The sequence below is a fragment of the Rhagoletis pomonella genome, unplaced genomic scaffold (assembly GCF_013731165.1).
Source record: "Rhagoletis pomonella isolate Grant_MI unplaced genomic scaffold, Rhpom_1.0 Rhpom_scaffold_00005, whole genome shotgun sequence".
In the NCBI taxonomy this organism is placed as follows: Eukaryota; Metazoa; Arthropoda; class Insecta; order Diptera; family Tephritidae; genus Rhagoletis; species Rhagoletis pomonella.
In genome coordinates, this window is record NW_023458559.1 from 17,980,520 (window position 1) to 18,002,170 (window position 21,651).

The 21,651-nt window shown below is 32.2% G+C and overlaps 1 protein-coding gene across 8 annotated transcripts in view; it reads right to left on the reverse strand.

Annotated features, from left to right (window-relative positions):
- Positions 1-830: 830 nt before the first annotated feature.
- LOC118738747 (formin-like protein) overlaps positions 831-21,651 on the reverse strand; it is a 141,258-nt gene continuing 120,437 nt past the window's right edge. For 3 of the 8 annotated variants that reach the window (XM_036469682.1, XM_036469680.1, XM_036469681.1), the window contains exons 7-8: positions 9,970-10,089; positions 831-1,991 (exon numbers count right to left, since the gene is read on the reverse strand). In XM_036469682.1, coding sequence (XP_036325575.1) covers positions 1,752-1,991; positions 9,970-10,089 — 360 coding nt within the window. In that variant the 3' untranslated portion in view covers positions 831-1,751. Of the gene's footprint in view, positions 1,992-5,119; positions 5,597-9,292; positions 9,760-9,969; positions 10,090-21,651 lie in introns of those variants that run through there. The other 5 variants (XR_004992947.1, XR_004992946.1, XM_036469683.1 and 2 more) reach the window with 5 other exon arrangements.

Genomic DNA, 21,651 nt, shown 5'->3' on the forward strand with positions numbered 1-21,651 from the left:
TACGTTTACTCGCAAAAGCAGTACGTCTGGCAACCCTATATATTGGTGAAGTGTTTTCGAATAAATTTAAAAATTTTGTGTCAGGAGCCTCTCCCTTTAGATAGTGTCAAACTCAGATAATGAGCGTATTGTGAAATTAATTTGAAGTCGTAATACATATTTAAAACTTTAGCTTAAATGGCATAAACAATCATATGGATAGCGTATTTTAAATATTTAAATGAGCGAATTAGTTGATTCTCTTTTGGTAATTAACCGATTTATGTATGATTTAACTAGTACAATACTACATAAAAAAACGGTTCTTTACTTTTGAAGATTTTAAGTTCCGGCGATCTGAATAGACCTGTTAATCCCGGCTGAGTCTCGGTACATCGTCTTCGGAAATTTCGAACTTTGGTAAACAAAAGTCTTAACATAAAATGGATAACCAAGCAACATGTTATGTTATTGTAGTTTATTAAAAAAAAAAATACAAAAATATGATCAATCAAAAAATAAGAAAAGGAGAACCATTTCTAAAAAGAAATTAAAAAAAGAATCAATATGCATTGTTTTTGTTATATTTATTAAATAATTTGAATCTATAAAAATATATATGTATTTATATATCATGTAAAATGTATGTACATATGTATGTATGTTAATTGTGGTAACAGAGTTATACATCAATGAATACATATATGTATTGACATTTAATCGGCATAAAATAAACATATTAATTATTCGAAAATGCCAACTAAAATGTGTAGTATTATTTATAACTGCGAAATTATTTGAGAAAATATCGCGCGAAAGCTTAACGCTTCAGAATATGTATGTATGTTATGTACATACAAATGTATGTGTAACCATATTTTCATCGTAATTCGCACGAAGTGGTTTAAACCACATATTAAACTACGTAGTATATTTGAGAAATATTCATACATGTATCTACAAAACTAAAAATTGTAATATAAAAATTTTATAAGTAACAGAAATAAACAAGATTGTGCCTTTTCAGTGCAGTAACACATTAAATTATTGCGATATATTTACAGACAATAGAAAATTAGTTAACAATAAAATATATACGAAAGTATATACAAATATGAATAAAAAAATTCGTAAAGGCATAATATAGTACATAAAGTTTATGTATACAAAATAAAAAGTACATGCTAAATTTATCAAAACCGATGTGCGTCATAAAGATAGAGATTCCTCCAGAATATTTATGTATGTATAAATTGTTTGCACATGCTTTACTATTTAATTAATTTCGTATAAATAAATAACTGTTGATTTCAACATTTCGTTAATTCTATTCCGTAACAAATTAAAAGAAAAGCTTGTCTACGCTCAACAAACAAACGCCTGCATTAAACATACACTCGAAATTCACAATTTTGTTAACACTAAAAGGAATGTGATTGAGTCAAGATATTGTTTTCGCATTTTAACCATTTCTAATTTTTTCGTTTCGTTCATATGCATCTGTGCCTGTAGTATGTATTTATGCCCGGATTCTGCCAAAGTTTACATGCACACATGTATTTACCCTTGTGTACGGCAATTCTGTTTAATTTCATTTATGCATCTATTTAGAAAAATGTATCAAATAATTTCAGTTTTCTCTCGGCATTTTATGCTATCGTGGAAAATACAATATGATTCTAAAAATTGTTTGCTTATAAAACTGTAAATGCAATTGTACATAAAGTACGTAATTTCTGTTTTCTAAAATTTCATAGTTTTTAGTCTTCGCTTTAGACGTCCAGTTCTTCGAGTGTGCGTGATAATCGGTTATTATCGATACGCCTGCGTTGGCTGCGTCGCACTGCATCGGCTCGCCGGTATGGTTCACTCTTTAGCCCCAGCAAAATGTCCTCGAGAGCACCGTTGTAGACTTCGTCTTGTTGAAGCAATTTTTTTTCCCGCACCGAATTCGTTTTGCTCTTCAGCTCGTTAATGACAGCGTCCTGTAAGGAGAAGCCACAACCGGGCAACTGTTATCAATTCCAAACGAATTAAAGAATAAATTGGAAATTCGGCGATTCACATTTAAACCAAAGCAGCAAACAAAAGCAAAAATTGCGTCACGTGAAAGCCAGTAAGCGCATGTTCATGTATGATAGAACGCATGAAAATAGGAGAAAGGATAAAGAATAAAATTTAGTTAGTTTGCACCATCACCAGACTTGTATTTTTTAGCTAAATTAATATAATGCTACATATTTATATAATGCCGTCCATATTACAAAATGCACTCAGTAACTTTTCAAAACACTATCTTAAACCATATTAAATTTATTTTATACCAATTCCGGAACCATCTATTATATATTTTGAAAGTCTCTAATAAAACGCAAAATTATCACTTAGGGTATTTTGTTATGGTGATGACGACAAATAAATATGCAGGTATGCATAATTTAATTCAGTATCGTATTATTAAAGTACAGAAGCTCATTAAAAAATTATGTTGCATGACTTTGGAAATGTTTAGTATATTTTATTTCACTTATTGTTATTCATATGTATGTTGTATTTTAGGGAACACAAAACGTTATTTGGAGGAATAAAGGTTAGAGAAATTAAACTTGATGTGATATTATTCTCTATTTGAGATAAATTGTTCTTAATGTCTTCAATAACACGAATGCCTTCCCGTAGATACAAACCATTGGTTCTAAATTTTTGTATTCAAGCATGCAATTGAAGTTACGGGTTAATAAAAACCCAAATCTGTTTTTATGTTATTATTTGTAAACATTTATTTAGTTCGGCGAATAAAAAACGTCCAAGAAATGGTAAAGGAAAATTTATTGAGCCAAATTTTCTTGCGAAATTTGCTACGCTTTCTACCATCATACAAAAAGAGAAGGTAGTTCCATTGGCACTTTTTCGTCACCATATTAACAACCTGACAATTAAGAAGATGGTGACATTTTGTGCTACCGTATCCAATATCTAAAATCCTCCAAATTTTGTTATTAATTTTTTGTTTATTTACAAACATTTTGTTCTTAGAATCGGAATTTGAACAAGCAAAGGGTACATATTTTGTTGGGTACGGCTCGGTTATTTGTACCATAATTTTGGGTTATTGTGTCAAAACGATTAACCCAAAGCAAAAAATGTTAACACACACGTGTGGTCAAACAATTAAACGTTGGTTTAAATTAAAGATTTCTAATTTTCAGATACAAATTTATGAATAAATTCGGTTTGAAATATGGACCTTTTTGTAAGACATACTGTGGTCAGCGTAGCCGGAGTTGGACTGATGAGGGTTATTTTTTCTAAGTGCTGCCGAAAGCCTACAACGCAAAAAAAATTGCCTGTGTTTGGCGTAACCCGCGTTTACATTTTCTCTGCCCAAATGCCAATTTTACCTAATTTTTCAATTGGCCCCCCTCCGTCTCCGCCCAAAACCATTGCACAAATAACCGAACATTTCCCCTTTTGTTTTTGAAAGAGAAGTGGTCTAATGCTCAAAAAGTTGATAATTATGTTTCTAGTTTTCATATTAACAATAAATCATCAATTTTGTTTCACATCCCCTCCAATATTGAACAGTAAAATATATTTAGTTTTAGAATTGGATAATACTCACGTCTCTGAGTCATGAGGCCTATAAGTCCCAAAAAAATTTCTGTTTTCAAGTTACTTGAAAGACATGGACAAAGACAATATCGAAATGTGTAATTTCAGTGTCTCAATTATAACAGAAACAATCGTATCCGATATAGAAAACTGTAATAGTCCCGACTAGCTAAACAAATTTGAAAATATATTCACTAAAATTTTATTAATGTAAAAATAAAGATTTTTACAAGTAGCTATCGACATTAATGTAAAATTTAAACGTTTTTAAAATAAGATAATAACTATTTTTAAAAGGTAAATGTTAATACAACTATTTTATTTATACGGCCAAATTTAGGATACAAAATACCCTCCACCAAAAAACTTAAATTGGGTAACGCCGCTTCGAATTTTTTACAATTGAGCAATTGTCAAAAATCTTCTTTTTAATCAAAAATTTGTTTATTGAAACTACCTTCTTTTTTGTATCATGCTTTCTACTATGGTTTGCTAAGGTTTGTTTGTGAAGGGTACAAGTGAGACAGTAGGTTGTAATATATCAGATGTCAAAACTCCTTAAACACGACTATTCACACACACGAAATAATAGCAATTTATTTCTTGGCCGTTTGCTTAAATGTCCGTTCTTGGCTTTATACATTGAAATAAGCAAAATAAGCATGATCGTTAAAATTAAGCTTGGAAACCCTGAATAAGCAAAATAAGCAATTCCAAGCAAAAGCTTAAACTTTTCGGCCCTGCTGAGGATAAACACAACTTCGCAAATTTATATACTAGTTAATTACATTTTACAGATGAGATAATTTTAGTGACTAATAAACCAATTAAAAATACAGTTGACTACTGCGGTTGGGTTGAGTTCAAAGTTTTCAAACTCTACGTCTTCGCCAGGAAAACTGAAATAAATGACTTAACCGTTTCACAGTGAGATTGAAACTCGTAACTCATGCAATGTTAGCTTCGACGAACGCTCTTCTTTACGGCGGCCTCTCACTTACTCGCCTTTATTATTTTAGTTATTCATAAACCTTTGGACTAGGTTATTTTCATAAAACAAAAAGTACAATAACTTAATTTGCACTCATTACGAATTGAACTTGTTAAGGGTTTTGTTAAAATGCGTATCAGCCAATATACATAAATGTGTACAATTTCGATTATTTTTTTTTTTAGTAGGGCATCGTATTATCGGACGAACGCGCTTAATTTATGTAAAACAAATTAGTTAGTTTGATACCAAATTATATACATGTAAGTATTAATAATCGTCAAGTAGTTATCGTTTGTTACATAAAATGTAAGAAATAAGAGCCTTAAAAATGTAATTAAAACTTAACACCACAAATTATTAAAAAAGCATACATTCATATGTAAGTAAATTCGAACAAATGACAAAAATACAATCAATTTGAGAACACATAAGAAAGGGGAACTTAAACAATTTAAAACATGATATTAGAAAAACTAGTGCTATAAAAATAAATTTCTCTACGAAGCTATTGAAGTTTGATTTGTGGGGACTTACTCATTTTTCATCTTATGAGCGTTGGAAATGCCAACAAGATGGAAGGCGAACCAAAATGTCTTATACCAGATCTTTAGCTATTCTAAGTTACCGAGTCCGACATCCTTTATGGTTATCACTTATCGCTTACCAGGAAGGGTGATGCTTGAGGTGGTGGTGATGATCTTAGTAATCGTGGGAGCGATGCGTTATTGGTAATGGTGGTGGTTGTGATTGTGGTGATTATCGTGACGGTGAAGGTAAATGTAATAAACATAGAACCACTTCCTTCTTATTCTATGTGGGTAATTTCGTGTTTTTTTTAATGATGTGAACTACACGTAATTTTTGTATGTATTTTCTTTTTCTCGAATACATGGTATATGCTTGAATTATATGTATGTACATATGTTGAACATGTATGTATTATGTGCTATGATTTGTGTATATGTCATTGTGTTGTTGTATTAGGCTTGTATAATTGTGCGCAGCGCTTGTCTATTAGAAATTAAGAATTAGAATGCAAGCAAAATCTCTTACACGATGTTTTTTCACTCGTGTCCTTTACTAACCCTTTGCGCAATGCACTCGTTTAAACCGGACAATACTGTCATGACAATAGCAATACATGCACACATTTTCACTAATACATGTATACTTTTCCAATTGTCTCAATCACTGTCTTGATTATTTTCAAGACAGTAAATCGGACAATGATTTGACGTATGCGTTCGATACTGTCTCCCATAACATGTTATTGTGGAAACTTGAAAAAATTGGTTTCCATTCAACTTTTCTTTCTTGGTTAAGGTCATATCTCTCGAACAGAATCACTTATGTAGAAATTGATAATATTAAATCACATCCTTTCGTAGCCACCTCCGGTGTCCCGCAGGGCAGTATCTTAGGACCGCTATTGTTTGTTCTCTTTATAAATGATATTGGGAGCTGCTTTAACCATTCGAAGTTTCTACTCTATGCAGACGATTTGAAAATTTTCAGAAGTGTTACCTGCTTGTCGGATATTTCACTTTTGCAAAGTGATTTAAATAATCTAACTAACTGGAGTCTCACAAATAAATTATCGCTTAATATTAATAAATGTTTTTACATGACTTTTGCTAAAATTCTAAATCCTATTATCTCAACTTATACCATTTCTAACGTTCTCCTATCTGTTGTAAATGAATTTGTGGATCTTGGCGTGGTATTCGACTCAGGATTTTCCTTTGTCAACCACATAAGTTTGATTATTCCTAAAGCCTATTCTAACTTAGCTTTTCTTACACAAGGAAATCCATTTATAATTCTCTAGTTAGATCAAAATTGGAGTATGCGTCTATAACCTGGGACCCAATTTATTCCACTCACTCCCAAAGAATTGAAAGAGTCCAACGCAGTTTTGTCCGCTTTGCTCTGCAACCTCTTGGTTTTAGTGAGCCTCTTCCGTCTTATGGGGCCCGATGTATGTTAGTAAATATGAAATCTCTTGCTTCTCGACGTATTATACATTCGCTAATGTTCATTTACGACATAATCTGTGGCGTCATTAATTGTCCTTATCTCCTTGAGCAGATATGTTTTTACATTCCCTATCGAGCATTCCGCTTTCGTTATCCGTTTCATGTGAAAACTGCCAAATCTAATTACTTAAATTTCGCCCCTATTATAAGGGCCCTTACTGAGCTTAATAGTATATTTAGTAGCCTCGATTTAGATTTCGCTCTTCCTAGATCCTTATTTTTATCTAAGCTTGAATCCCTAATCATGTAGTTTAGTGTGTAAGCTTTATCTTTAAGCTGATGTTGTACCTCTAGTCTGTAAGGTTTGTAACCATAGACTTAATAAAGAAATGAAATGGAATAATTTTGACGTCTTGTGTAAGAAAGAAGAGACATTCATAACAAAAGAACTAAAATAACACAAGAGACGCTGATGTGTACACTCTAAAAAATTTTTGTTTAAATTTGCGCATATTAAGATAGGTAACCAGTTTCCTCTCTTAATGAATGCAAATTTAAACACTGCTTGCTTTCTTTTACTTATCATATGTGTGGCGTAGAACAAATTTCAAATTTGTTTTTTGAGTTTTAAACATTTATTGTTCACATTTTCACAGTTTACACATAATATGTTTAAAATTTCCTCTAAAAAATTTACGTTTAAATTTACGCATATAAAGAGAGGTAACCAGTTTCCTCTTCTAGTGTGTACAAAATTAAACACTGTCTGTTTACTTTTACATATCAAATTTGTCACGTAGCGCACACAAGGGACGGGTTTTGGGGGTAAATTTATTATGATATAAGAAATTTTGATAGAAAAAATTTTCTTTTCCATTTCTTGTGCGTCATTTTGTAAGAATCTTTCTTTTTTCTTGAGAGCTCTTTAAAGTTTAACTGCGAATGAAAGCATTGTCCTAAAAATATGCAATGCATACTCACTTACTGTTGGTTTTAACACTTTACAGGCTAAAAAAGTTTACCACTGATATGTACTTAATAAGCATTCGAAGATTTAATTTGCTAACTTCGAATTCATTCCACCAAAATGAGCTATCACATAAAAATACAAGTTCAGTTAAATTTTCGTTATTCGAAGTATTAAAAAATGAGAAACCAGAAATCGACGAAAATGAATAAAAAGTGTAAAAATTTAGCGAAGTTATTTAATTTGTTTATATTAGAATTCTTTTGTAAAATGTTGTATTACTTTTGAAACTTGAGTGCATCTTTAACCGTTAATTTTTTCATGATTTAATGATCGGATCTAAACCAAATTACGAGACTACCCTTAAGGTACCATTTTTCCGGTAAAAAAAATAATTATTGGAATCGGTTCACGCGGTGCAAAGTTATGGGGTGGAATAAATAAAAGAAGTAAAAATACTCCGAAGAATTGATAACCTCCCCTTTTTTGAAGCCGGTTTTAAATAGTCTGAGTTCTTTGTAAATTTTATGTAAATAAAATGCAATTGATGATACTTTAAAAAGTTTATTTATTTATTTCATACTGTAAATAAAACTTTCATAAATGTATTTTAAAGAGCGAATTTTCAGTATTTGCTGATGATATATATTTAGAAGTATAAACCCTTTCCCCCCAAAAATATATTCCTGCGTGCGCCCCTGGCACTTAGTATTTATTATTTGTAAAAAATATATTTTTACTTTCAAAATGTTTGTAATTTTAAACATTTCATGTGTATATTTTAAACAACTTATGTTCAAAACCAAATCTTGAACATCTTGTGCGTATACTTGAACAGATTCTGGTTGAAAAATAAACACTTTTCAGTAGTAGTTTTACATGCATTTTTTAGAGTGTATGTAACTTTGTCTCTTCTTTATTATTACAACGCTTTTTTTTAGTTTAAATAGCTCGCGCGAAATGCGTTCACGTCCGACATTTTGCTCAAAATGAATTGTCATAACCAGGGAACGGATTTTTAGGACCTAAAAACCTATAAAAAGGCAAAATAAAATAACGAAATAGGCTGGAAAAGGCAAAATAAAATAGCGAAAAAGGCAGGAAAAGGCACTAGGTATTGCAAAAAAAGCAAAATAAGGCACTAAAAAAGACAGAAAATACGAAGAACAATCAAAAAATACATTTATTTTAGAAATGTTCATATTACAAGTAAAAAGAGAAAAACTATGAACTAGTTTCATTATATGAAAAATTTGTACTTTGAATCTTTGGCTATTTTATCCTTTCGAGTTTCGAACTTTATAGTTGTAGTAACATTGAACCACAAGATGCATTTTGAAGTTTTCTGACAGCATTTTCATTCGATTTTCGCGAAGAAAAGCCTTGAATGTACTTAATGTGTGCTCGAGGTAAGTTGATACAAGTGGAGCCCAATTTAAATATGGAACGTTTGAAACGTTCATATTATCAGGAATAAGGGCGTTTTCCTCGCCCTTTATAATTTTATCCACATCCCTTATTGTCTCCAAGCCTACGTTAGCTGAGAAAATGGCTTTGAATTTTTCCAACACCAATTTGACAAGAGGTCCCTGCGCTTCTATAAGCCGCATGGGCATGTGTATATTTTTTAATCTTAACAAAAATTGTAAATGCTATAATCACTTTTTTAAAGGTAGAAAAGGCAAAAAAGGCAAATATCTTAAAAAAGGCAAAAAAAGCTACATCAAATGTGTATATATGGAATCAGGGAAAGCTAAACCGAGGACATTCTTAATCGACTATACTCTATCTCTTTAGTAGAAAAAAAGGCAATTTCCATAAAATCCGTTCCCTGGTCATAACTATTGTCAGGACGCCTACGCCACGAAAACAATTACCAGCGTTTTTGACAACTTATACGTATTTCTTTATTGTCTTGACAGCATTGTCTAATGTAAACGCGCCGTAAGCCGCAGCAGTCCCGACACCAAAATACCACTTGTATGTAAAAATATTATTATTCATTTTAACTTAAGCCAAGCACCTTTTTGTCTAATTTTACAATAGATTTTTGCCAAACACTCCACACGCCACATTACAATTATTATTACATAACGAATACGAATAACTTGCTTAACTGTACGAAATTTTGAAATTTTTATATATCTGCAGTTATTTGCTTTGTCTTTTCACGCAGAATTAATAAGCGCTTTGTGTAGTAAACTGCTTTCCATAGTCACGCAACCCAGTTTCTGTATATGGATGAATGAATGAAGAAAAAATAAAAGCAATAACAACTGCAACCAACACAATTACCAAACAAATCATAAATTATGAAGCGCTGTAGCCAAAATATGCTAAAAGGTTTTCAAACTTGTCTTTATTACATTAAAAAGCCTTAGAGTAGTAGTTGTGTATCCTCTAAAAAAGGGAGTAGTAACTTTTTTATCGCACACTCTCACCTGCTGTTTCTTCTGGTTCATTTTGTTGCGCAGTAATACTTGGTCGCTTTCTTTTTTGTTTGCAGCCTGGGCAGCTGCCTGTTCCAGACGACGGCGTTGCTCGTTTTCTTGGTCGTGGATCTAAAAATTAAATACTTGTTTGTAATTGTACTATATTAGAGAATTAAGATTTAATTAATCGATGAATTTTGTCAAAAAAATACATAGGCTAATTCAAGGGCTTATTTTGTCAAAAACGGTGCCTAATACTAAACAAGCGTATAGATATGATCATCTAAATACTTTAAGTAAATGTATTCACTTACTCTCACAAGACTAAATACTGAGTAAAAATGTATTTATTGGTTACAATTATTGAAGTGGAGAATTTAGTTGCGGTAGAAACAATGTTTTAACTTTATTATTAAATTAATTTAGATTAGATTAGAGATGTAGATTAATTCTTTTTGTACAGCTAACTTTAAATTTGTACAAATTGCCGAAAAATATCAAATTTAATTAAAATATATTATTTGAAGGGGTTAGAATCAAAAGGATCTAAGTAGGTCGGACATTGTTTTAAGATAATTAAAGTTAAAGTTGATTACTTATTGTAAATTCTGGGTCCATTCATTTAAAATTATTCTTGCCTAAATGAATGCAGGTTAATTAACTAATTCAAAGAATGTTTACCCTTTGTCACCAAATACTGAAATTTATTTTGGCTGCATTGAAGAAAAAGGGAGAGTGAACGTTTAATGTTCGTCAGGAATATTTCTGGAAGTAAAACTAGCACTATCCAAGGTATATCAAACAGGTAGTAGCATTAGAGCAAAAACTAGATTTGCGGGTATTTTGTTGTTGCTTCTGGTATCGAAAGTGTCAAAAACTGTTCTGATTTTTTTCTTCCAAATCAAGGCGTGCCATGTGAAATACAAAAAAAAAATAAAAAATAAAAAATGAAGTTGGAAGAAAAATGATCTTTCTTAGTAAATTCGTTTGCTTCTCGAGGCACTTATCCATCCTTTGCAAGGCCCAGTAATTTTTAACATTTTCGCTATTAATTCTTTTCATAAATCATATATTTTCCAATTTAACACATTAAAACCGCGTTTCCTGTCGAAAAATTAATTACTGAGAAAATTTACTATTTTACAGTTTATTTTATCCTAATGGGAGGCTTTGTTTTCTTTTACTTGAGGAATTTCATCGCCGCTGGGAATGCGGAATCTTGTATTATATAATTCTTGTAACCATATAGTGTTTAGTTTTGGACAATTTTTGCTCTTAAACTTAAGAAAATTATGTCAAGCAAACATAAAACCACTCAAAAACGCGAATATGTGGTAGATTTCAGATCTTGTGTGGTAGATGCTCCAAAAAGTGGCAGATCTACCACAATGTGGTAGAAGTCCGATCACTTATCAGCGGTTGTGCTGCTGAGTTGGGCGAACGTTCCATAGCTGCTATTCAATTGCTTGTTTTGTATGGAAAAAGGTTTCGCATGCAAATATATTTTGACAATCCAGAATAAATTAAAAATATTTGACATTTTCGAGAACAAATAATTTGAAAAAATATCAAATCAGCTGCTCTACTGATACCATGATAAAAATATTTAAAGGTAAAACCATGATAAAAACATAGCAAGGTAGAACCCGTTCTCTCAATTTGTCGGCCATGATTTTTTTTGAAGTTTGCCAGCATTTGAAAATCATATAAAATTGAAAATAAAAATTTGAAATTTCGAAATTGTTGTTGCTTGAGATTGAAAATGAAAATGTGTGTGTGAGTTTTTGAGTAAATTTAAAAATTAAAATGTTTGGAAACGTCAAGAATTTTAAAAGTAACTCTCAGCGGTTCTACCTTACTATATTTTTATCATGGGTAAAACCATTGGGGTAGTAAAAAAAGGGCGAAAAGATTAGGATTATTTTTACTACTTTTTGGGTACTATTTCCAATACATACATATATCAGTGGACCCCACACCAGTTGAATGAAGCTTGCATCAATAAAATATTTTTCTGTAAACCAGTGTAATTGTAGTTTCATTTTTTCGCTTAAAAGAAATTATTATTATTTAATTTTTATTTTTATTATTATTCAGTTATATTTTTCTACCTTAAAATTATTATTTGTAAAACTTAAAGGCCACACAGTCGTACCTCACACATATGATGATGGTTAAAACTTAAAAAATAAGGATTATTTTCCGTCTTTTATTTATTCATATTAAAATAAATTAAATTAAGCATTTCTCTTTATTTAAATGTTCTTAAATTCTACTAAAAATTATATATTAGCCCGTATGGAATTTTACTTGTATTTTTTCCTTAAGTTCTGAAGTACATGTATATGCGTTATTGGAAATTATCGCTCAAATTTTCCAATGAATTTGAAAAGAAAAGCCAAAGCAAAAACGAAACAAAGAAACAGTTACTACGTCTATACGTAAGCTATTTGCAAATAAAAATAATTTGCAAATACCTAATTCACTGTTTATTCGATGGTGAAAAATTCTTTTTTAATATTGATGATAATAAAAGGGCAATAATATGACCATCGAAAAAGAAAATCAAGTTAAAAATGGCAACGTCTTGATTATTAAAAGGCAATAAGATGACCATCGAAAAAGAAAATAAACCTAAGAATGGCGGCGTCTTGCGCTTATTTGCAAATAGTACCACTAATCAATACTTATACGCGTGATTTAGTTATTTGCAAATAAAAAATTAACTCAGCGTTTATACGGCAAAGTTTACCATTTTGCAAATTGTTATTTACAAATAATACGTGCGTATAAACGTAGTAATTGATACCTACGCATACTTTTTTCAAAAAATTGTCTGCTCCATTTTTTGTTCCATTTTGCCCTGAAATGAAACTGGAATGAATAGAGTAGGCATTCCTGTAACGCTGGTATGCCGAAATTGCCAAAATTACAACAACCACCCCCTAAGTGATAACACCTTATTATTTCACCATGGATAAAACCGCTCGCTCAATTCGTCCGCCATTGGGTTTTTGACGTTTGCTAGCATTTTGAGTTTACTCTCTCGAAATAGTTCTAATGTCAAATAAATTCTAAATAAACAAATGCAAAATTTATGATTTGAAATGTTTATTTATTCAGAAGTTGAAAAAAAAACAAAAAAATTGGAAACGAAAAATTAGTTGCCGCTTTATCGGTTGCGGAAATTCCGTTGTCCTCTGCAAGCAAAGCAATATCAAGTTTTTAAGTTCCCGCAATTACCGTATAAAGGCAAAAATGGATCGAGGTTTGTGGTATTATGAAAACGGATTTGCCAAAGTACCCGTATGTATGCTCGGCTCATGTTTTGCCAGACCACTTGACCCAATGTAAGCACAAGATCGTTCTTTGCAAAAGTGCAGTGTCTTTAAGGTAAAATCGGGCTATTCGCGATCCGGTGCAAATGGCCTAGCATCATTGCATTGCAAATTTGTATTGCAAATTATTTACAATACACAAACAAAATACACGCATTTGCATTTGTCATGGCTCGACAAATTTGCAATACCGAAAATCCATAGCATAAAAATGCTATGCATTGCAACTCTGGTTGACATTTCTATCAGCTGATTAAAAAAGTTTTGCCATAACAGTTTAATAAAGGTCGCTCTTATGCACCGAATCGCGAATAGCCCTAATATCTTTAGACGCATGCCAAAATCTGAGCCTTAACATGCGAGCAGAAGTCTATAAAACACAATTTCTTTCATTTATTTATTTACATACATATGTATGTATGTATGTGCATTCAAATTTTGTTGTTTCGACAGAAATATATTTTTTGGTTTGAGTCAAAATAAAAACCAACAAATGAAATGACGGCGAGAGAAATTTTCAAAATGCTAGCAAACGTCAAAATTTCTAAAGCCTGCTCTCAGCGATTGTACCTTATAAATACTTTTATCATGACTGATCAAAGTGCCTGATTTGACACCTCGGAAACTAATTGAAAATGATTTCCACTGTTTCTACCCAATGGTTCCATCGATAACTTAAATTTGTGACACACATTGGTAGAGGCATCGCCTGAGTGCATTCTTTCATATATTTATGTACTAGTTGTACCCTGCCCTGCTTTGCTGTGGCATATCCTGTTACATGGATTATAAATGATTAACGAAATAAAGCATACTTTTCAGACATGATTCAATAAAAGAAAGGTTTTGTAATAAAACGGTCTTCTCGCTTCCACACAAAAAATCGGCTCCTTTACTTGTGCAGAATGTTGCTTACTCTACAGTTTCTAGTGATATTAGTAGTAAAACCAAAAATTCTTCGTACTAAATATTCGTTAGCATCACCTTCGTTTGCGTAATTTTCTAGAACAAGTGTGGAATAGCGACCGTTTAGCTATAAAATAACCAAAATTGATAGTTTTTTACGCTGATTTCAACGATACCAAATCAGGCGCAGGTAAAAAATAAAGAAGATATAAGAAGTCTATTTGCTTTGTTTATTTGTATTTTTTATTATCACTAAATTGTTGAAACCCAAAAGTAGATCATGACAAAATATGTAATATCGAATGAAAGGTAATAACTTGTACTTTCTAAATAATATAATTTTGTTTACCATTAGTTATGCAGTTTTTTCAAAAAAGGTTATTTCATGAAAAAAATAACATTTTTTCGTTTTTTAGTGGTTTTGGTTAAAAAAAAAACTATAAATTATGTAAATAAGCTCAAAGACAAATTAATTATCTTCATGGTGACGTCATTAGTTTTTTAATCGGTTATATATAAGGGATTCACAAAAACGTGTTAACCGTCGTAAAATCTTAAGCTTAACATTTTTTAATGTAAAATAAGGATTAAAATGGTTTTAGAGGATTCCTAACTAAACCGAAATGTTTTTAAACTGATAAAAAATATATAATTAGCAACTTTAACCGTTATTTTACTTAAATAAATGTTAAGCTTAAGATTTTACGACGGTTAACAGGTTTTGTGAATTCCCTAATAGTTCATAAGATATTAATATTTAAAAAATCTAAAAACTGAACTTTAACCTTCTAGAACGTCTTAATTTTTCACTTTCGCCAAATAATTTGGCATGGTTGAAATGAGCATAAAAAGTTCTATTGATCTGCATTTTTCGTTTTTGCATAGCATCGGTATTCTAGATTTATTCCAGGAAATGACGAATAACTGAAATCAAAAATGCATGTTTTTATGTGTTGTTTAGTATTTCCATTAAAACACCAAATATATTTCAAATTCGCATAGAATTAATAATACACATTTTACTTATAATTGTATACTTTGCGTACTTTTTGTAGTACCTTTCTACTAACGTTTTCGCAAAAGGCGATCACATTCTTCCCCCTTCTCCTACTTCCAAAATACAAATCTAGAAAAAGGAGTGTCAAATTGTAGCCGTCACATATGTATTTTGTGTTATTGAATCATGCTTTTCAGATAAGTTTTATTTTGCAATACTTTTGTGTTTTTCGTTTTTCCATTCTCTACGTAGATATCAAGGCTATCTGGTTTGCCGACATGCAACATAGATTTGTCCATGTAAGAAGCAATCAGCATCTAAATCTAAACCACACTTTTCCTAAGATTGAAGTTGATCTTTATTAATTGTGTTTGCAAACGCCTATCGAATTGGGAATTTAAATCTTTAAAATTGATATGGTGTATCGGTCAGAATCATGGGAATTCGCGGAATGAGGACATCTTCACCTTTGAAAGGCCTCGTTAAAATCTTTGCTTCCACTACGTTCTTCATCAATTTCTTTACTGCAAGTCGCGGTGTGGTAACCCCACCTGGAAGATCAATCGAGTTCAAAAACTCCATTCGATAATTAACTGCTTCATTTGTTTCCACAATCGCCGTACATATATGTTATTTCATCACTTCGAATGCTGAATTGAAAAACATTATTGAGTTGATAGACATCCTTGTTGATTCCTGTGATTAATTTGAATATCCGGAAACATTCTTTCGATCAGTTCTGCCTTCGATGTTTCTAAGTTACAAAAATAATTAGGCAATAAAATTCGCCCTAATCTCTCATTGACTGCCAGCTTTTCGTTCCCTATGTTCAGTGATTGTCGCGAGAATACATAGGCTGATTAATCGCTCTGTAGTTGGACACACATATTTATTCGTAGTCAACTGCTATGTATGTATGTTCCGTCTTGCCACAATGTTGAATATTTCAGGCACGCATTCATCTCGTCCGCTGGTGCCAATCGAGAAATTACAGGCAATGTTTGCGTAAAATCTCCTGCGAGCAATATCAATGCATTCCCGAACATTTCCACGCAAATTTCGCACCGATTTTGTATGTGCCATAGTGTACTTATCCCAAACAATGAGTTTACATTTTTGTAATAAGTACTTTTCCCATCGGCCGCTGTGGTGTAGTGGTAAGCAGTGCGCGCTTTCACTCATCAGCACCTGGGTTCAAGCCCTGGTCAAAGCAACATCGCAAAAAATATAGAAAAAGGTTTTTTCTTAACAGCAGTCGTCCCTCGGCAGGCAATGGCAAACCTCCGAGTGTCTTTCTGCCATGAAAAACAGCTTCTCATAGAAATACAATCGCCGTTCGGAGTCGGCGTAAAACTGTAGGTCCCTCCGCTTTGTGTGACAACATCAAGGCGCACGCCACAAGTCGAAGGAGAAGCTCGGCCAAATACTAACATATGTGTAAGCGCTAATCTATTATTATTATTTACTTTTCCCATACCGGATGTTCTGGAAATATTGCACGCTGGAGTTTCGATGATTTGTATGTTCAATGGCAGCATAAGAGCTAAATGGGAAGTGTTTCCACCTGGTAACAATGTTGCAAATGTTCCAGACGAAGCGAGAGCTACGGCTATGTAATTTTTTCATCGAACCGTTGCCACAATCTTATATGGATTGTTCTCCTAGTTCTTCCTGGCGCATCGAAGAAGAAGATAATTTATCATTTGCATTTCTTATTTAGTGTTGTAACCGCACCGAGTTTAGCCGAGTTCAACAAAACACGCCAGTCGCTTCTCTCTGTGCCAACTTACGCCAATTGGAAATGCCACGTGAAGCCAAGTCCTTCTCCACTTGGTCTTTCCATTGCAGTGGGCACCTCTCTCCTCCTCCGCTACCACCAGCGGATTGCGAGTCGAATATTTTTAGACCTGAAACGCGGTTCCCATTCGAACGACATGGCGAAGCCAGCGGAGCCGCTGTAAAGCTTATACAGATTATCGTTCCATTGTCTGCGGTACTCATCGTCGCCAACGCGTAGGGACCTGTAAATCTTCCGTAAGATCTTTCTCTCGATTACTCCAAGAGCCGCCTCATCGGATGTTGTCATTTTTCCATTCTTCTGCGCCATTTACCAGCATGGGCATGATGAGTGACTTATAGGGTATGATTTTGGTACGTCGAGAGAGAACTTTGCTCCCGAATTGCCTACTCAGTCCAAAGTAGCACTTGTTCGCTACAGAAATTCGGCATTGGATCTTGATGCCGACATTATTATCGGTGTTATGCTGGTTCCTAACTAAAAAAAAATTGTCTACTTTCTCGAAATTACAACTGGCAACAGTGACGTGGGTGCCAATGCGTGAATGCTCTGACTCTTTGTTTGATGACAGGAGATACTTCGTCTTGTCCTCGTTGATCACCAAACTCAATCGCTTTGCTTCGGTATCCAACTTGGAAAAGGCAGGAGAGACTTCGAGTTTTTTGTTACCGATGATGTCGATATCATTGGCATACGCCTTGTAAAAAATTGTTCGTGAGTGGTTCAGTTCTGCAGCTCTTATTATCTTAACATTCGCAATATGCGATCATCAGGTAACGGATTTTTAGGACCTAAAAACCTATAAAAAAGGCAAAATAAAATAACGAAATAGGCTGGAAAAGGCAAAATAAAATAGCGAAAAAGGCACTAGGTATTGCAAAAAAAAAAACAAAAAAAGGCAAAACAAAATAGCGAAAAAGGCAGGAAAAGGCACTAGGTATTGCAAAAAAAGCAAAATAAGGCACTAAAAAAAGACAGAAAATACAAAGAACCTTAAAAAAATACATTTATTTTAGAAATGGTGATATTACAAGTAAAAAGAGAAAAATTATGAACTAGTTTCGTTATATGAAAAATTTGTACTTTGAATCTTTGACTGTTTTATCCTTTCGAGTGTCTAACTAATAAAACTTTAATCTGTATAGTTGTAGTAACATTTAACCACAAGATGCATTTTGAAGTTTTCTTGCAACATTTTCATTCGATTTTCGGGAGGAAAAGCCTTGAACGTATTAAATATGCGCTCGATGTAAGTTGATACAAGTGGAGTCCAATTTAAATATGGAACGTTTGAAACGTTCATATTATCAGGAATAAGGGCGTTTTCCTCGCCCTTTACAATTTTATCCACACCCCTTATTGTCTCCAAGCCTACGTTAGCTGAGAAAATGGCTTTCAATTTTTCCAACACCAATTTGACAAGAGGTCCCTGCGCTTCTATAAGCCGCATGGGCATGTGTATATTTTTTAATCTTAACAAAAATTGTAAATGCTATAATCACTTTTTTAAAGGTAGAAAAGGCAAAAAAAGACAAATATCTTAAAAAAGGCAAAAAAAAAGGCAAATATCTTAAAAAAGGCAAAAAAAGGCAACATCAAATGTGTATATATGGAATCAGGGAAAGCTAAGTCATGGACATTCTTAATCGAATATACTCTATCTCTTTAGCAGAAAAAAAGGCAATTTCCATAAAATCCGTTCCCTGGCGATCATAAATGCCCTTATTGGGCATATAATAGGAGATCAGAATAATAATAATAATCATAATCTTCATAATATTATCCAACGTTATTCAAATTGCTCTCGCTGATTTTTGGAACAGTTTTTCTAAAAACCCGAAGCAGCTCGTCTAATTTAGCAAACAAATGTGGAAAATGTGGGTATTGTTAGGTAGATGTGTATTTCACTAAGGTAGATTCTTAGATATTTGAAAGTCGGCAAAACTCATCGCTCAAGCAGGCACATTCTCTTTATTCGCAATATAGTACGTATTAGGCTATGGCGACCCCAAGTGAAATTGTTTATGATTAAAAGTGAACTATTTTATAATTTAGGGAATGGTGACACCAATTTTAAGTTTTCATTTAGGATTTTTTAAACAGCTTTCATGGGATATTTTTATGTTTTCGTTAGGTATGATTTTTATTATTTTTTCATTTGTATCTGTAGTTTTTTATTATTTCTTTCCATTGCGAAATTTGTATACCAACTCTTCGTTGATAATATGATCACTTCGTATGATAAGATTTTGTAAATGATTTCTTCATTAAAAAAAAAAATCTCCAGTAAAGCTTTCCTTATAACTTTTTGCTTGGAACCAATTATGTAATATTTCATTTAGTCCCAATATATGCAGTCTTTGCTTTTAGATAGATTGAAAATATTTCTAAATCAAGTTTTCTCAAATGCCTTTAGTTAGTGGGGTACCGATACCAATTTAATTGAGTTAAATTTTCAAACAGGTGGCCACCTTCCTCAAACATATTTTCGACTGTAGGTCTTTGAAAAGCCCTTTAGTTTGATACTCACATTGCAATATTTCATTTGTTTAATCAATTTAACTGAGTTAAAATTTTTCAAATAGGTGGCAACCCTCCTCAACAGTATTTACCAAAGTCTTCTTTTATAAACCTCTTTAATTTTATACCCATATCAATTAAATTGAGTCAAATTTTCAAACAGGTAGCAACCATCCTTAAACATATTTTCGGCTGTAAGGCGTCTTAAAAATCTAAAGTTTGATACCCAAATTGCAGTATGTAATTTATTTGATCAATTTAACTGAGTTTAAATTTTCAAAGAGGTGACAACTGTACTCAAAAATATTTCCAACAGTTATCTTTCTTAAATTATCTTTAATTTGATACTTATATTGCAAAATTAAATTAATTTTGTTAATCTAATATAGTTCTATTTTCAAAGCGGTGTCAACCCTCCTCAAACATATTTTCGGCTGTAAGCCTTCTTAAAACTCTTTGGTTTGATACCCTCATTGCAATAGTTCATTTACTTTATCAATTTAACTGAGTTAAAATTTTCAAATAGGTGGCAACCCTCCTCAGAAATACTTCCAACAGTTATCTTTCTTAAAACTCTTTGATTTGATACCCATATTGTAATAATTCATTTATTTTATCAATATAATTGGGTTTAAAAAATTTTCAAATAGGTGGCAACCCTCTAAATTTTTGCGATATTATTGGTTTTGGTATTATACCGAACAATACAAAAAAAATTATTCAAATCAGCTCAGCCATGCTCGAGTTTTGACGACCGTGACATACGAACACAACATTTTTATACAGTGCCGAACAAAAGTATTGGCACAGAGAATTTTTCGCAATATCTGAAAAGTTTTTTATTCTAATTTATTTTCGATAATTTTTTATAAATATATAGTTCGTCCTACACCAAAAAACATAAAAACTAAATCTCTAAATTTTGTGCAAAACTCAGGAAAATTCAATAAATTTGCATACTTATTTGCAACTTTCTATTCAGATTTTTTAGAAAAACTCTAAGTATGCAGTTTTATTCGATTTTGTAATCGATATTCTTAAATATTTTGTTGGCAATATTTTTTATCGATTTTGTTATCGATATTTATCGATTTTGTTACCGATATTTATCGATTTTTTATCAATTCATTTATCGATATTTATCGATTTCGTTATTGATATTTATCGATTTTGTTATTGATATTTATCGATTTTGTTATTGATATTTATCGATTTTGTTATCGGTATTTATCGATTTTGTTATCGAAATTTTTTTCGATATTGTTATCAATTTTGCTATCGATTTTGTTGTCGATATTTTTGGATATTTTTATTGATATTTATCAATATTGCTATTGATATGTATTATTGAAATTCACCTACGACTTAACTGCCATCGATGATATTGATACTGACCATGTATGTACATGTGTATATCGAATTGCACTTGAGTTTGATTTGCCAAGTTCAAATTAACATTAATGATGACAGCTAAGCACCAGATGGGCTCAACATCGGAAAGTAGTTTTTCTGAAAGTTGCAGATAGATTGTACTGAATATAAGCCCTCGATATATTGATTATGACACAAGATATTGATTAGATATGTAACGTAAATTTCACTTATACTGTGTGGCCCAGGTGTACTTACTTTTCTTCTTCATGCAGGTAGCTTATACTTTGAATTTAATAAAAAACGGTTCATAAATACGACTTTTATAAATAATTCGACTCCCGCAGCACCTAGCGGGTCTATTTTTGGTAAACGTATTTTCCATCACGCTGGTAGCTCCCATTTTGAATTTAAAAGAAATCGGTTCGTAAATACAATTTTTATAAATAAATCGGCTGCAGCGCCACCTAATGTCCACAAACGTATATCTCATGATGGAGGTGCACACGTTTTGAATTTGAACGAAATCGGTTCATAAATACGACTTTTATAAATAACTCGACCCCAGCGCCACCTAGCGAGTTTTCTGGTAGCCTATAATAGGACCATATATGCAAGGTATAACCTCTGAAATTTTTACTCAAATCTATGCAGTAGTTTTTGAGTTAACTCCGAACAACGAAAACGGCTATTGTTTTATATTTATAGATGTGCCAGTTCGATCGTTATATATTTTTTATCTACTCGTTTATTCCGTGGGG